At 39.2% G+C, this 17,398-nt stretch overlaps 1 protein-coding gene across 6 annotated transcripts; it reads left to right on the forward strand.

The window, feature by feature from the left end:
* The first annotated feature begins 48 nt into the window (after nucleotides 1-48).
* Nucleotides 49-13,028, forward strand: Fam229b (family with sequence similarity 229 member B). Of its 6 annotated transcripts, none has more exons than XM_028874830.2 (7): nucleotides 49-157; nucleotides 1,552-1,692; nucleotides 3,315-3,361; nucleotides 4,338-4,372; nucleotides 8,442-8,631; nucleotides 10,247-10,385; nucleotides 12,796-13,028. In XM_028874830.2, exons 6-7 carry the CDS (start codon nucleotides 10,261-10,263, stop codon nucleotides 12,911-12,913), a joined length of 243 nt encoding a protein of 80 aa, XP_028730663.1. In that variant the 5' UTR covers nucleotides 49-157; nucleotides 1,552-1,692; nucleotides 3,315-3,361; nucleotides 4,338-4,372; nucleotides 8,442-8,631; nucleotides 10,247-10,260; the 3' UTR covers nucleotides 12,914-13,028. The 6 variants fall into 6 exon arrangements, with proteins under 6 accessions (XP_028730663.1, XP_028730660.1, XP_028730661.1 ...); XM_028874827.2 differs by having other exon boundaries at nucleotides 8,472-8,631; XM_028874828.2 differs by having other exon boundaries at nucleotides 8,475-8,631.
* Nucleotides 13,029-17,398: the final 4,370 nt, after the last annotated feature.

The following is a 17,398-nucleotide window of genomic DNA, read 5'->3' on the forward strand; positions in this document are numbered from 1 at the left end:
CCGGTTTCTCCAAAGCGCGGCGGGCGGGGAGGGTTCCGCGCAAGCGCATTTGCGGCTTGCCGTTACCATAGCGACCAGGCCTCCGGCAGGCAAATCCTAGCTGCCTTGACAACATCCTCGGGCATCTTGCAGCTCCGGAGGCCCTGGAAACGGACGGGTAACTAACTAGGTTTCCGAGTGGCATTTTAAATAAGGGGCTTCGAAAGTGATCACGGGCCACGAGAGGCTCACAGTCTTCACAGCCGGGGCCGTGGGTCAGGCTCTTGGGGGATGTTGCTGCTCTAAGGGTCGTTCTCTAACAGAAAACGAATGCCGACGAGCGCAGAGAAACCCCCGGACGAATAGGCTTTTCCGGGAACAACCCTGACCCAATGGCACAGCGGTTAGAGGCCAACGCGGTACACTCCTCAAACCAACCTTTAAGGTTTCTGGAGGATTCAAAAGCAATTAAGACATAAATCCAGCTTCAGACAGCCGGCAATGTAATTGAAGACACACACACTTGATGTACTCAAAAGACATGACCTAACATGTTAGTGGCACCGACAAGCAGAGCAGTAATGTTCAGTGGACAAGGGTGTGGGATAAAAGAGATGAGTTCGACGTTAAGGCATTTGATGTATGTATGAGGTAGACGAGATTTAAAATAAAAGCGGGAAATGGGGGGGGGGCTCAAAGTTTGAAAAATCAGTTATTTCCAGAAACTGAATTTTTGCTGAGTAAATTAAACGAGATTGCAATTAAGAACTACATTAAGAATTCAGGCCGGTGAGATGGCTCGCTCAGTGTAATGCCTGCCACGGAAGCATGGGGACCTAAATGCAGATGCCCAGCACGTCTATATTTAAAGAAACCGGGAGTCTGTAACCCTGGCCTTGGAGAGGGGAGAAGGGAAGACCCCTGGAGCATAGCTGAATCTGTGAGCTATACTCCAGGTTCATTTGGAAACAATGTCTTAAAAAAGCAAGATGAAGAATGATTAAGGAAAACACTCCATGTTCACATCTTGCTTCCACACCCGTGCACATACACAAATCCTCAAGAACTCTAGTACTTTAATGAATTTAATGTTTTTCCACAAAAATTCTGAGAAACTACAAAACCTGTAGGCTTGATTTAACAAAAATGAAGTTATACTTGTTATTAATGTGTTGGTGATTTGAGCCACAACATGTGGTTGGTTAGAACACCTTATCCTGCCAACAAGATAAATAATAGTTTGTTATTACACATTTTTGAAAGATGTAAAGTTTGAAGTTGTAGTAGGTTGTTTATATTGCTGACGCCTTTTCATATTTTTGTTTGAATGTCTTACACCTTTGTTCTTACATCTCCTGTAATTAAGGGGCAAGTTTTAGCTAAGAAAACTTTGAAATTGTTGGATTTACTCTTTCCTGCTTATTGGAAAGTGGTCAAGGTATAGTCAGACACGTTGGGTCTTAATGTTGAAATCCTCAAATCTGGGTCTTCCAAAACTTAGACAAATACATAAGTTGTGCTGTGATTCGGCTGAATCACACGATTCCGGTGCCAACTCACTTGGTATTCTAGCCTTTGCAGAGCTCGGCCCGTGGTGTAGTTCCCATCATTCTCCAGAAGCCACACAACAGCAAGGAGTTGTAAGAAAGTCCTTACGAGTTTCGCCAATAACTTCAGTCTGGAGTGAATCCGATGTGTCTGCTTGCTAGCCAGGTGAGGCAGTCTTCTACTCCGGTCACCCCAGGACCTTGGGGCGTGCACATTTAGGTTAGCCAAGATGGAGGCAGCTTAATGGTAGATTGTCTTCAGTCTTACAAACAAGAAATCTTGTTATGAAGTCATTGAGATTTTGGGGTGCAATTGTATCAGAGTAATAACTGATTAATACATAGAAGTGATAGATTCAATGGGATTTTACATGTTAAATATCGGCAGAAGAAAAAGTCAGCGATATGAAAAGAAGGAAGGGAAATGGAAAAGGAGGAGGAAGGAAGGAAGATGATATATTAGGATGGATGAAGCACGTGATAGGAGAGAAAATCTAACTTGAGGAGAAAAGAGAATTTACATAAGTAAATTGCCCTGTGGAGCAATGTAAGAATATGAACACAGCAACAAGATGCTAAAATAATGCATTGAAGAATACAGGCTGAATTGAGATAAAAGAAATAAGGAAATCGATCAAAGACAAAAACACCTTTAAGGATTAATGAACAAGTTTTAAAATCATGGAAAAAGCAGCCTAGAGGAATGAAATCAGATTAGTGATATAGGGGAGGAAAGGCTTGAAGTAATCACAGAGTATGCTGAGTGAAAAGTGAAACTTTTGAAGCTATTAAGAATAATATTCATGGGGGAGGCAAAATGGCTCACATAAGATTAATAAATATCCCTGAAATAGAGAACACAGAATACACAAGGACAAATATACTTAATGATATAAAGCAGTGAAGGAACGGATTAAAAGGATGCATCATATTCCACAGGAATATTTCTTTAGAGCAACCAACATCAATAACTATGTCTTGGTTAAAGTTATTAAGTTTTCGGAATTCTTTAGGTTTCTGGGCAAGAAATAAGGAGTGAGATGAAGAAAAACAAATTAGGTTGCTTTGATTGATCTAGAACAGGGCACATATTCATATTTATCTGTAGTGTTTCAGCAATTGTTAGAAATTCTATCCTAATCCTAAGGCAAAGTTCATTTAATTACTTTTAAAAATTGAAATTAAAGCAACTTGAAACATCAGTTTTAGAAGTCACATTCTGACATGGTACAATCCAAAAATACATTTATTTGATACCTGCTGACGGATGACAGTAGGGAAATATTAAAAATCATTGTTTTGTATAATTAAACCACTGTGTTTCTATAAAAAGCGGAAAATTTTGCAATACAGTAGAGACAATACAATTAATAACTCACAATCTCAAACCTGAGCTGAGGCATTTCTGGCATTGTGTGTCTTGATGGTGTGTGTAGTGCGGTGTGAATGCTGTGTGCTCAGAACCAAGGCGACAGTGGAATTACATGGTACAAGATAGGCAGGCACTGCCAGCTACACGACAAGTTTGTTATATAATTAATTTCCGATTGTTCTGTGTTTAGAAACCTCGGATGGTTGTCAAATATTTCATCTGGTTACATGACCCCACACTTCAAGAAGCCACAATCAAACACACTCAGTACTGGATGTCACTGAAAAACCTCTACAGGGCTGTAAGGAGAATATATGTTCAGATGAAATTATATTTCTATGGCTTCCCAAGTTGTCATTTAAATAAAATTTGATTTTTTTTTTACTTATCCACATTCTTGTACACTGTCATTTCAGAATCCATCTCTCGTGTAACTTGGCAGTCAGTAGCAGACACCATGTTGGTAAGATTGCCTTCCAACCTCTCTTAGAGCACTTAAATCCATTAGCTAGATGGTCTGCGTTACAGGTCATTACAGTTCCCTTTATACTTTTTTTTCCAAGGCTGGGAATAGTGACACTTGCCTATAATTTTGGAATCTGGGAGGTAGACAGGTGAATCTCTGAGTTTGAGGCCAGTCTGGACTACAGAGGGAGTTCTAGGCCACCCAGGGCTTCATAGTGAGACCCTGTCTCAAAAAGGAAGATTATTCCTCTTCTATGAACAACATAGTTCATTACCCTATAAGCTTTCAACAACAGACTTTTGTCAACTGCTGCCAATGAGTAATGTGTAGTGGCCTGTAGTAGTACCTAAGTTCAGACCTAAGTCTGTTTAAACCAGAATAAACGTAGCAATATTGTAGACACAATAACTGTAAGACTCAGCCTCAACAGTTCAGTGGTATCTAGAACAAATGTTCATCTTCTGCATATGACATGTGTCACTCAGGGCCCTCCGTCTGACACCTAGGCTGATGGGATACCATTATTTGGTCCATCGCTGGTTTATTTCAAATCGATGAATAATAATTGTACACATTTACTGGATACAGTTGTTATGTTTACATTATGGGATGATAAAATTTATGTATATTGCCTCATATACTTAAACTTTTTAAAGTGAGAATACTTGAAATTTGTTATCAACTTGGAACATATTAATTATAATCACCATGTTATTCAGTAGATTTCTAAAATTTCTTTTTCTACCTACTAAAACTTAATACCTTTTGAAGATCTCTTTACTCCCCATCTCCTCCCCTTCTGGTAACCACCATTTTACTTTACCTTAATTAACCCTTTAGCTTTCACACATAAGTGAGACATGTAGTGTTTGTCTCTTTGTGCCTTGTGTATTTCATTTAACATCGTGTCTTCCAGAGGCTCCTTCATGCTGTTGTGAGTGACAGGATTTTCTTTTTTCCTTTCTCCTTGCAGTACCGGAATTGAGCCCAGGACCTTGTGCATGCCAGGCAAGTGATCTAGCACCAAGCTACATTCCCCAACCCAGGATTTCTTGTGTTTTTAAAATGCCAGTTAATATTCAATATAGAAAATTAATTTACATGGTTGGTTCTGATTCACACTCACATCACCTTGAACAGAGACTCCTTTATAATCCACAGATCACTAAGTAGCAGACAGGGTAGTCCTAATGAAGGGCTCTGGTGATGGAGCCTAAGAAAGCATAAACCAGTTTTCTGACAACTGTGTTTCTGGGTCCCAGACCAAAATTTAAAAGGACTTGGAAGACTAAAAATACAATTATTCAGCAGTGTAAGATTTTCATTGTCTGGCATTCAAATAAATACTTCCCAGTGTGCAAAGATGACGTCTGTGACTAGATAAAAAAATTCAGTCAGCTAAAACAGACCAAGGGAGGGCCACAGATGAAAAACATTAGTAAACAAGAACATTAGTAAACAGGAGGTAAAAAGAATAATATCTGATTATGCAGCCCTGGCTCTCCTGGAACTCACTATGTAGACCAGGCTGGCCTTGAACTCATAGAGCTCTGCTTGCCTCTGCCTCCCAAGTGCTGAGATTAAAGGCACGTGCCAGCACACCTGGCCATATCAGACTTTTGGAATAAATGAAAGTCAGGAAATAGTGGAACAAAATCTGGAAAGTACTAAAGCAATAAAAAGAAAATGAAACTGTCAGGTTTGGAAATTCCCAGTGGAAATAGTGTGCAAAAGTTAGAGGGATCCAAAACCTGAATAAATACAACACATTTGCCTTGTTCAATGAAAACCTACAGGCAAAGGGAAAATATTGGATGAAAACCTGGGCCTACTTAATGTTGTAGGAAATACTGAAAATAATAAATATAAACTATGTCTATTATATTAAAAATATTTCCCCAAAAGATAATTGCTAAATGAACATCGATATGTTACATCATTCACAGTATGGGTATAAGTAAAATATATAATAATAAAATCATTAAATTTTAATTTTATTTTTGAATTAATTTATATTTTATTACGTGTGGCAATAGAGGACAAATAAAATATACCTTTATTAGATTCCTTTACAATATGAGTTGGTATATAGTCATTGGAAGGAAGTCCATAAAAAATTTAAAAATGTATAGTATGAAACTTAAAGCAATCTCAAAAGTAGAATACAAGAAATCATGTAGAGAACACATGGAAATAAACCAACAATGTAGGTAAATTTATAAAAAAGTAGAATATTTGAAAAATTATATAAATGACTCATAGGTTAAAGGAGAAACAAAGGAAAAATTATTTTATTTGGTTTTTGACCCAAGGTCTCTCTGGCCTGGAACCTGTGATTATCCTGCTTCAACCTCCCAAATGCTCGGTTGTAGACAAGTATAGAAACACCAGATTTTTACTTTTATATGCATTCAAAAAATTAAGGGAAAAATTAACTGAAGGAAAAATACAAAACTTTAACATTTGTAAGTGCAGGTAAAGTAGTTCTTTGCTGGAAATTTATAGACTTAAATCTGCTGGAACTGATGGAAGGTCCTAAGTCAATGACTGGATTCCTACCTTTAGAAGCCAGAATAAGAAAAACAAATTAAGCCAGGTGTGGTGGTGCACGCTTTTAATCCCGGCACTCCTGAGGCAGACAGATAATCTCTGAGTTCTAGGCCAGCCTAGTCTATATAACAAGTTCCAGGACAGCCAGGGTTACATAGAGAGACCCTGTCTGAGAACAAAACAAAGTGAAAAAAGGAGAAAGAAAAAGGAGAGAGAGAGAGAGAGAGAGAGAGAGAGAGAGAGAGAGAGAGAGAGAGAGAGAGAAGAAACCAGGAAAAAGGAAATCGTAAGATTGGATTAGAGGGGACTGAAGATAGGGCTCAGCAGTTAAGAGCACTGGCTGTTCTTCTAGAGGACCTGGGTTCAATTCCCAGCACCCACATGGCAACTTACAACTGTCTGTAACTTCAGGTCCAGGGGACCCAACACTCACGGCAAAACAGCAATGCATATAAAATAAAAATAAGTGAATTTAAAAAAAGATTGGAGTAGAGATCAAATTCATAGAAATAACAATTTTTTTTTTTAACAAATCAATGAAATCCATGTCCCCAAAATTAGAATTCTTTGATAGGCTCTGTTCATAAGACAGACTAAAGTCTTTTACTGGGTTTCATTCTCAAGGATGGAACCGTGCTTATCTCTTGGACTACACTTTTGTGCTGTGTTTTACTAGCCTTTCAGATCTATTTTTTTTTTCTTACTGGCAAAGGACCTTTGCATATGCTGCTGTTAACCCCTCCCTAACCAACCAGATGTCTTTGCCCCACCCATTTCTATGTAGTTAATGCCTGTTTATCTTTTACTTTAGATTGGCTATTCTCATCTAGAATTTATCTAGTCTCTAACCTCCGCTAGAGCAGAAGCTATTGGTTTTTGCTCATTCTTCTTAACATTTAACATGATGTGGCTCATGGTAGAGTCTCAGGAAAAAATTGTTGGAAGGATGAATGAAGTACAATAATAGGCATGTTTTCTTTTTCTTTCTTTCTTTCTTTTTTTGTTTGTTTTTCGAGACAGGGTTTCTCTGTGTAGCTTTGCACCTTTCCTGGAACTCACTTGGTAGCCCAGGCTGGCCTCGAACTCACGGAGATCCACCTGCCTCTGCCTCCCGAGTGCTTGGATTAAAGGCGTGCACCACCACCGCCTGGCAATAGGCATGTTTTCTTAGGATATCTTTTCTTGTATTTCGTGAATATGTTATTTAAAGATCACTATTTGGGGCTTATGATCAAGAGAGCATATTTAGAGATTTCACCGTTCTTTTATTCCTTATTTATACTTATGAATGTACTGCTTTGTGGATACTGCTGTAGATCAAACCCACTTGGTCTTCTGATATATTGCTTAGTGTTGCCAGTTTTCATCAATAAGTCTGTTGTCTGATTTCATTATACTAACTACATAGGGAAACTACACAGTTTGTGTCAAATAAACCACTAAAATAGTACTAAAAGTACTTAAAGAATAGTTGCCTCAAAGATACTTTATGGTTTTAATGCCATTTTACATATAAACTTTTGGTGATCTACTTAGAGTTTCAGTGCTAACATCTGTCAAAATTCCTACCTAATTTTGATGCCCAAACCCACCATCTTTCCACTGGTATCTTGTCTCAAATACCCCAACTTAAGTTTTTTTTCCATCTTAAGAAACTGGTTGGATGTTAGTCGTTTGTTAGCTAACAATGGGCAGCAATTATTTCAGTTGTCTGACTGTGGGTACAGTAAGTTAAACTTAGTTTTCTCTAAGATAAACTTGTGATCGATATATTTACAAATAATCCTCGTAAGAGAAAGAAGATAGAGGTAAGATTTTTGTCCAACATAAACTTCATTCCTAGGTAAGAGGCCAATTTTCTGTAACTTAAGTTCTGAAACACAACGGGGGGGGGGGGGGCTGAGTATAATTTGTAGTTACCAAGACTTTCCTAGAGTTAAAGAGTATTGTCTGTCTTAAGGGTTAAACTAAATCACTTCAAAGTAGGGCAGACATTGAGTGGAGCATCGGTGGCTACAGAAGCCTAGAGCCAGTGGTAAGAGGACCCCTAAAGACAGGATCAGCAGAAAAGAAGCTCTCGGACAAGGAAGTGCAGTAACAAGAGTGGAAAAAAATGTAGTCTTCCTTTTGCAGCCGTCATTCCCTCCATTTGGGAATTTCAAGGCGGTCTGGATGAAACAGGAAAAAGAGGTGATCCAGGCATGACAAGAAATGGCCCAGGACCTGAAGAATTCCAGGCAAGAAGAGACAGACTCTCTTCTTAGCCTTTTAGCTAACACCAAGTGCAGAGACACAGAGAGCTTGGGTCTGACAGACTGGATGACTTGCTGTGATTGTTACAAGAAGGCGGGAGGTGATGATGATGAGGGAATGGTGTATACGGTGGGAGGAACCAGGAGTGTGGCTTTATGCAGATTGATTTGTTATTTGTCTTCATGGATTAAGATGTACAATGTTGAAAGTAAGCCACTGAAAAGAACAAAACTCTAAAATCCTTAGTTTTTATTGAGTATTCATCTCGTCACAGAGCTACGAACTGAGATGCTTGATTCATTAGCAGGCAGAAAGCTATGAGAAAGAATCTTCTGATGTCATAATTTCTGGGGGTCACTGGAACATTTGATCATCATTCCTTTGGCAAGTCTAGCCTTCTATGGAAAGTCGGTCAAAGCAATTGATTTATTCACCTCTACAGGAATCAGACTGAGCCTATTTTGGTAAGTCTATGTTTGCTTGAGCAAGGTAGCTAAAGCTTAATGTTTACACAGCTGGTTACAGCACACCACAGGTGACCGTGTTATAGAAGATCATCACTGAATCAGGTCCCCTTTCTTGATAATGGCCACAGTCTACTGACCAGATTCTTAGAACTGAATAATTTAGTTTATTATTACTTCCAATAAATATTTATCTATTATGAATAGACTACTAGGCATAAGAAATACTTTAAAGACATTTTCATGTTTCCTATCCCTTGTGAATTAATAGTTGAAGATATGTAAATTTATTCAAGGTAGAGTTATTAAATGTTCACTGTGTGCCCAAACTTTAGCTGTAAAGGATTAAATGGTGACAAAGATGGACAAAGAATAGTTGAGGACATTTATTAAAATAATTAGGCCAGTGCTTCTCAACAGGGAGAATTTTTGCTTCTCTCTTTAACAAGAGATACTTGGCAATATCTGGGGATCTCTCTCTCTCCTCCCACTCTCTCCCCCCACCCCTCTCTCACTCTCTCTCTCTCTCTCCCCCTTCCTTTTTTTTTAAACTGTCAAAACACTGGGAGAGTGTTGTTGCTGACATCTAGTGGGTGATTACTGAAGAACATTTTACAATGTCTATGACAGTCTAACTTTCTCCAGCTTAGAATCATGTGATCTCAAGTGTCCATAGCACCCTGGTTGTGAAATCCTGAATTATTACAAAACAAGAAGAGAGTTCTATGAAGACATAGACAATCAGGGTTTGGAAGGGTTCTTTCTCTAAGAAAGGGAGATGTAAATTTAAACTTAGTGGGTGAATTCACTCTAGCAAGTAAAAGGTGGGAGCAGTGAGTTGTGGGTTCCAGGCACAGGAAACAGTAGGTAATGATGAATTTGTGTACGTGTGCTGCATATACCTAAGGCTTCCCATTTACATATGTGTTTACTAATGCTCAGCATCTACTAAATAGTAATAGTTATTGACGGAGCACTTACTATGTGTCAGGCATTGTATTTTACATGATTTATCTCCTTTAAACCCACTGTTACCTGAAAGCAGGTAATATCATTACCCTTTGGTAATACAGACAAGTTAAGTGTTTTCACTAAGATCACGATGGTGGGATGAATCAGATTGTACTGTTAACTCATGAACCCAACTCTCTCCAAAGCATTAACTAATGCACTAGACTATAGGGAGTGGGTGAACTACATGCTTTCAGGAACAAAAGGATTATCTGAAGGTATCTGGATGGACATGAAATTCTACTCAAAGAAAGCCTACCTTAGTGGAGAGGCTTGGAAGGGTAGAGAATGAGAACTCAAGCTTGCTGATTTTAATAATCATGGGAAGGCAATTTGATCTTTTCTTTCCCCACAGTGGAGACGTCTCTGTTAACCATAGGCTAACCACAACATAGGCACAGTTTGCTTATACTACGAGGGGCTATTTTGAATTTGTTATAAGACTTTAACTTGTTTACAAGGGATATTTGTATAATAAAGTATTTTACAGATTTTTCAGATTTCACTTTCTAAAAGTTTTTGTACACATTTAACAAAATTGTAGCATTAAAAATGTTAACTTATCTTTGATAAGCACCATCATTATTTTAACTTTGTATTCTAGGATTTCAGTGAATTATGCCTTTTCGGTTTGGGACCCAGCCAAGGAGGTTTCCAGTGGAAGGAGGAGATTCTTCAATTGGGCTAGAACCAGGCCTGAGCGCCAGTGCTGCCTGTAATGGGAAAGAGACGTCACCCAATAGGTGAAGTCTACTCACTGTGCCAACTGAGGTTGTGGGTATTGGCTATCATCAATAGGAGCTCTGACATGCAGTATTAGCAAGAGAAAAATTAACCCTGGGAATTCAAACACTTCTGTTATTAAATTAGTACTAACAGAGCCCAGATTTAACAGTGTATATTTTGTAACTTTGTAAGTGTAGACCAATCCTTCCCCTGTCCCCATAACGTTATATCTAGATTGTGTCTATAACATCAACATCAAATCAGCAGTATAATTATGGGTAGGGTATTGTTCTAGGTACAAGACTACAAATATAAAGAAAAAGATAGAGACCTCAGATTTAGTGTCACTTGGACTAGAGAGACCATTGGCTGGGACAGCAGTAGAAGGGGAAGTGCTATGAGAGAAGTCACTTTGACAAAACTGAAGCAAGCTTATTATAAGTAGGATTTGTCTCACTCTTCTGCTGTTTACCATAGCAAAACTGCAAATAATACACAGCTAATTCTCTTAGTGGATTGGAGTTTGGGAGGTCACAGAGGTAAGCTTAGTCAAATCAATACTTTAAGAGCTAGAGTTACTTATGGATGAAATCGGCTAAAATATCCAAGGTTGATTATTTGGTGGGAGTGTCAGAAAAGGAACTCAGTCACTAGATACATTTTGGACTAGTGTCATTTAAGGGTTCTTTTAACTCTGAGATTCTACCAACATTTGAGCATTACGTCTGCTAACTTTCTCCCCACAAATGTTCTAGCTTTGAAATTACTCAGCCAAAGTGATCAAAGGTTCATGTCTGAATTAATTTCCATACTACAGTCACATATGCATTTTTGCCATTTAGTAATTACTGCATACCCTTGAAAATGAACATCTTGAGTGTTAATTTCATTTTATAAATTTTTTATAATTAAATATATGACAATAGGCATGTTTTCTTTGATATGTAAGTGTAGAATCTCATCAGAATCTCTGTGTTATAGATTTTTGTGACATTTGAAGGCCTCAGAGAGATTTTTAAACAGTTGAATGCTGGGAGCCATCCCCAGTGGCAGTGGATGGGTCTTGCAGAGGATGTAAAGAGTCCACTGGGGAAGGATGTGAGCCAGGCCATGGTGGTTGGGAGAATTTTGCAGCCTGACTGACTAGCAGCCAGAGTATTTCTTTATTTATACAGAATTTAGTAAGCAGGGATACATTCACGATGTTCTAAAATGTAGATCATATCATTTTTGGTTTTGGACATGTGTTTCACTTCCTTTTGCTCATCTTTTAGTCATCATTAATAAACTATGACAGAACAGAATTATCATTTCCAATCATTTTCCCTCAAGTTTTGACACCATTAATAAACAGTTATCATTCTTATTCATTAGCCCCATAACCCATTTTTTTTTTTTTTTTGAGAATCTAGAGGCATATGACAGCCTGTTCTCAGGCTGGTTGCTTTGGTTACTTCAAGGACACTAGACCAAAACAAAATCTTCAACCACCCTGGGCATTTTGCCATGTCCCAAGCAGTGTATTATTAACGCTTAGTGGTCAGAGTGCCCAGGAAAAATCCTTAGGCCAATGCTGCTGCCGTTATTATTCAAATTCTGACATAATACAATCAATGTTCACATTTATATCTCTATATAATTTGTCTATATGTCTAATCCTGGCATTCTGTTCTTCCTTGGTCATATGACATTATAATGGCTCTTCATGAGCTAACTTTTCTAAGCAAGAGAGGTCTGACACCTCATACTTTCATTATCTTTCCACTCCATACTTTGCTCATCAATATGTTTCTGTGTAGGGCAGAGGTATATGCCTTGTAATTGTCTGAGTGTACAGTGGGAAGAGGCTTGTAATCTGAACTGTGTTCAAGTCCTCTAGCCCACTGAATCTTGTTGACCTTTTAAATTTTACCTTGTTTTGAATATCTTGTTCCTGTGTAAGTACAGGGACAGATGTTCCAAGAATGTGTCATAGCCTCATGAAGAGACCTCTGGCTTCTTTATGTGTCACAACCTCCAAGGCGTAAGGAAGACCTTCAAGTAGATAAGGATATCTCCCTAAAAGCAGGAGAGGTAGTGTGTTCAGGACTTTCCTGGGTAAGCTTAGAAGCAGCATTCCTGGGAGAAGGCATAAATGATTCATAAAGAATTTTCCATCAATTCAATATCCCCCAATTGTATGAATATTAAAAGTGCCCCAAGTATGCAACAGGTAGAGATGAAAACCAAAGGTGTTGTGTCAGCCATCATGGGGCTCAGCTTTGCTGGATCTTTGTCAAGCAGCTGTGCTGGCTTTATGACTTCTGCCATTCCATTCAGATATGGCTGTGCCAGTTGAAAAGATATGGAAATGTTTTGCTTTGAAAATAATTTCCTAGTTTAGTATATGTAGTATCTTAACTACATATAATTTGCCCTTTTATTCAGGCAACTCCGAAGATGCCCTGGAAGTCATTGCCTGACAATAACTGATGTTCCCATCACCGTCTATGCAACAATGAGAAAGCCATCTGCCCCGAGCAGCAAGGAAATGCATCCCAAATAGCACCATGAAGTCTCGTGTCGAGGGTTGACTAGGTCAAGGGTAATGGACCAGCATCATCTTGTGGTCTGTCTGGTAAACAAATAAAGGTGGAGGCACTACGGGGGCGATGCCAATAGTTGAATATTTGATTTTAATTGAAGCGAAAAACGTAGTCAGTAGAGCACACACGGTGATAAGCGTTGGTTACATGTTCTGACAAGACAGAACACGTCACACTTACAAAGTACCTTAGAGATCATCTTGCTCACAGCAGATTGCTAGTTCTGAAAATTCAAGATAAAGCCTGATCCATGGTGGTCATAATGCCAGATTCTCAGAGCTTATACGGAGCTGAGAGGTATTTGAATTTTTATTAGTTAAAGAGAAGAGGTCATCCATAAATGTGGGCTCTGAGTCCTGCCTCTGTAGGTCCAAACTACCTGTATGAAGAGAGACAGTATAACTGTAACAAAGCTTGAAAATAAGATGAGGCATGAGGTGATCCCTAGTCAACACAGTTGTCTATCGAAAGAAAGAAAACTAAATCTAGACTGAAAGTTGCCTAACAATAGGAAAAGAATGGCAGGAAAGGTGTCATGAGGGTCCCTCATCCAAGGGTGGGAATGATTGGTGTTTCAACCATAGCTAAAAGTCCTCTCCTCCCCACCTCCTTCCTATCTATCCTTTCCTCTCTCTCCCTTCCTTCCTCCTCCGCTCCTTCACTTTCTCACTTCTTCCTTCTCTTCTCTCCTTCCTTTCTTCCCCTAGAGATCCATCTCAGGGTCTCCCACATGCTGGGAAAGTACCCTACCACTGAGTTACACTGTAAGCTAAAAAGATCCCTTAACACAGGGACCTTGAGTCCTTAGTCCTTGCCACAGGGAAGACGGGTCAGACTCAATGAATGGTGAAGGCTGCTACAAAGGTCCCACTGACTTCAGGGACCTCTACTGTGAGCAAATGTGAGGAGAAGAAATCAAGAGACAATGACATTATAAGAAATGTGTCTTACAGCTCAGCAGTAAATAACACAGGCTTTCAGAGGAACAAAAGTAATGACAGTTCACACGTTTTCATCAAAACACATGTGAGAAGATAGTAAAGCATCCTCCCCTCTATCCCTCTCCACAAGACAGGGTATGTAACCCTGGTTGGGCTGGACCAGGCTGACCTCAGAGGTCTGCTGTCTCTGCCTCCTAAATGCTGAGACTGAAGATGTGTAGCTAATGTTTTCCTGTGTCCCGGCCTGCCGGCAGTCGGGACAAGTCTCTCCCATTAGTGGCCCCCAAGTAAACACACAGAGACTTATATTACTTATAAACTGCATGGCCATGGCAGGCTTCTTGCTGTTTTTATATCTTAAATTAACCCATTTCTATTAATCTATACCTTGCCATGTGGCTCGTGGCTTACCCATATCTTACATCATGCTTCTCCTTGTGGCAGCTGGCAGCGTCTCCTGACTCAGCCTTCTTCCTCCCAGACTTCTCCTCTCTGCTTGTCCCGCCTATACTAAACTCCCTGTCTAGCTACTGGCCAATCAGCATTTTATTTATCAATCAATCAGAGCAACACAGTCACAGCATCCCCAGCAAAGATGTGTGCCACCGCACCTGACTTACAGCTTTATCTCTAAAGCACCTTTCAAAAGTGTAAATTAAGTAGAGATGTGTTGACTAGGCATGCTGTAAGAATTTGTCCCCAGAAAATCTGCACTATAGGAGATGTGCAAGGAAATTTAAGCAAAAAGGAAATGGTACCATATGGAGATTTGAATGTGTATAAAGGAACAGCACAAAAAATAGAAAATATGTGGATAAATTTAAATAAGCCAATTCCTAATTTGTAAACATTTATCAGGTAAGCTGTTAAAAGCAAAAAGCGCTGGGCAGTGGTGGCACACGCCTTTAATCCAAGCACTTGGGAGGCAGAGCCAGGCGGATCTCTGTGAGTTCGAGGCCAGCTTGGACTACAGAGTAAGTTCCAGGAAAGGCGCAAAGCTACACAGAGAAACCCTGTCTCAAAAAAAAAAAAAAAAAAAAAAAAAAAAAAAAAAAAAAAAAAAAAAAAAAAAAAAAAACCAAAAAAACAAAAAAACAAAACAAAAAAAAACAAAAAGAAAGAAAGAAAGAAAGAAAAAAGCAAAAAACAAACAAACAAAAAACCCAAAACAAAAAACCAAAACAAAAAACTCAACAACAACAACAAAAAAACGGTAACATGAAAAACAACAAGATAGGAAGATAAGAACCGAAAAGGCAGAGGAGGGGCAGACAGGATGCTCAGGGAGCAAAGTTTTGTCCAAGCCAGACCTGAGTTTGGTCCCTGGAACCCATGGAAAGGTGGAAGGAGGAAACTGATTACATGAAGTTGTCCTCTGACCTCCACACATGCACCATGGCACGCACATGCCTCTAGCCAGAGTGTACACACAATAATTTTTTTAAAGGCAAGGGGAGGAAAAAGGAAGTTTGAGTTTGGAAATATCTTAAAAACTATGTGAAGTAGCATGATAGTACTTAATTGTGATAAACGTGTAAGTTGTAAAGTTTAGAATTGTCTCTAAATAGCAAATAGAACAAGTATACAAACAGCAGGGCTAAACTATCACTCACTCTAAGTAAAAGCAGAAAAAAAGGTAAAAAGAAATCCATACAATAGATTTAAATCTTAGGTAGTTATGTCAGTTACAAAAGGTCTAAATTTCATTTGCAGGGAAAACACTATTGGCCAGAAAAAAAAAGAATGTAAGCATAAGCTGTTTACATGAACTCACTTTAAATTTAAAACTCATAAATTAAAAGTCTAGAAAGATTGGGGCTGGAAGATGGCTTCGCAGTTAAGAGCACTGGCTGCTCTTCCAGAGGACCTGGGTCAATTACCAGCACCCACATGGTGGCTCACGACCACCTCTATTTTCAGTCTTATGGGATCTGATGCCCTCTTCTGGCATCTGTGGGCCCTGTGCAGACATATACATGCAGACAAAATACCCACACACATTAAATAATTTTTATAAAGTTAAAAGGATGTAAATAGAATACCATGCAGACATTAATCAAAAGATTAGAGTAACTATGTTAATTCCCTTCAAAGTGCACTGAACGGTAGAAACTGATGCAACCAGAAGGAATAATTCTACATTTATAATATAGATTTCAAGTGGTAGAATAAGAAAAAAAATCAGTGAAGACAGAGAAAATATGATTCAGTTGGTACAGAATGCCACTTCACAAAGCCAGAATAGTGTATATTCTTTAAGTTTTCCTGGCTGACTGCATTGTGGGGCATCAAATCTTAGAAAACTGAAAAGTATTAGGAGTATGCAGAACATTCAAAGATATTCAACAAAAGAATTAAATTAAAAATAACAAAAACACCCAGAGAAATTTCAAATACCAGAATAGAAAATGACACAATTCTAAATAACCCTCAAATAAAGAGGGAACAGGAGAAGTCACTTTGAGTCAAATAAAAGCACACATCAAAATACACAAGTTTTAGCTACAGTAAAGCTTAGAATTGGAGCATTATATTATTTCATTAGAAAGGGGTAAGCTGGGTGTGGTGGCACATGCCTATAACCCGGGCAGGGCCATGCAGAGCATTACTACACCTTCTAGGCCATCCTGGGCTGCAGAGTAAGACTGTCTCAAAACAACAAAATAACAAATCCCCCCAAACAAAATGAAAAGCAGAGGGAAATAATAAAGATAAGAGGAGCTGGAGGGATGGCTCAGCAGGAAAAGATGCGTGCTACCACGTCTGCTGACTCGAGTTTGATCTCCAGGAGCCATGTGGAAGGAGAGAACTGACTCCCACAAGTCCTCCTCTGGCCTCTGCACGTGCATCAAAGCATGCATGTCCAGACATCTGTGTACCTAAACAAATGTAACAAAAAATAAGAAGCAGAGAAATAATAGAGGAAAACAGTGGAGCCCGTCTTTACTTCACGTGATGAGTAAAATTGATAAAGGTCTAGGCAGAATTATCAGGGAGAAGAAAAGACCCAAATTACTGATAATCAGGGTTGGCAGGGGAGCCTCACTGCTGATCTGACCAGGATAAACTCCTTTTCAGCACTGTGGATGGATGCTTTAGTATTGAATGTCTCCCCACATTCCCTTACATTACTGGGTATAAGCTCTCTAGAGTAGATCGTATTTTCTTAACTTGCCTCCAGGTTGACATTAGCTCAGGATTACTTGAAAAGATAATCTGTTGAGGCTGTGGTGTAGGTCACTGTGAACGCAGTATGATCCAGCTAGGTTGACCAGGATCAATTCTGCATTTCCTCTTAGCACACTTTGGGAGCTCTGGAGAAATTTAAGGGCTGCAGCTGACTGGCAGTGCCATCCTACACGTTCATGCTTGAGCCCTTCTGTCCCATGGTTACCCAGACCATTGGGATGGCATCCTTCAGTCTCCTTCCTCCACTGACTGTCCCATCTGCTCTCTCATGGGCTCTTCAGGGAATGGTGTCCTCTGCTGGGAGGTTTAGCCAAC

The sequence above is a fragment of the Peromyscus leucopus genome, chromosome 8a (assembly GCF_004664715.2).
Source record: "Peromyscus leucopus breed LL Stock chromosome 8a, UCI_PerLeu_2.1, whole genome shotgun sequence".
Classification (NCBI taxonomy): Eukaryota; Metazoa; Chordata; class Mammalia; order Rodentia; family Cricetidae; genus Peromyscus; species Peromyscus leucopus.

Coding starts and splice junctions, on each gene's coding strand:
- Fam229b (XM_028874830.2), top strand. CDS start 10,261: ATGCCTTTTCGGTTTGGGACCCAGCCAAGGAGGTTTCCAGTGGAAGGA. Junction 10,386..12,795: donor AAAGAGACGTCACCCAATAG/GTGAAGTCTACT, acceptor CCTTTTATTCAG/GCAACTCCGAAGATGCCCTG.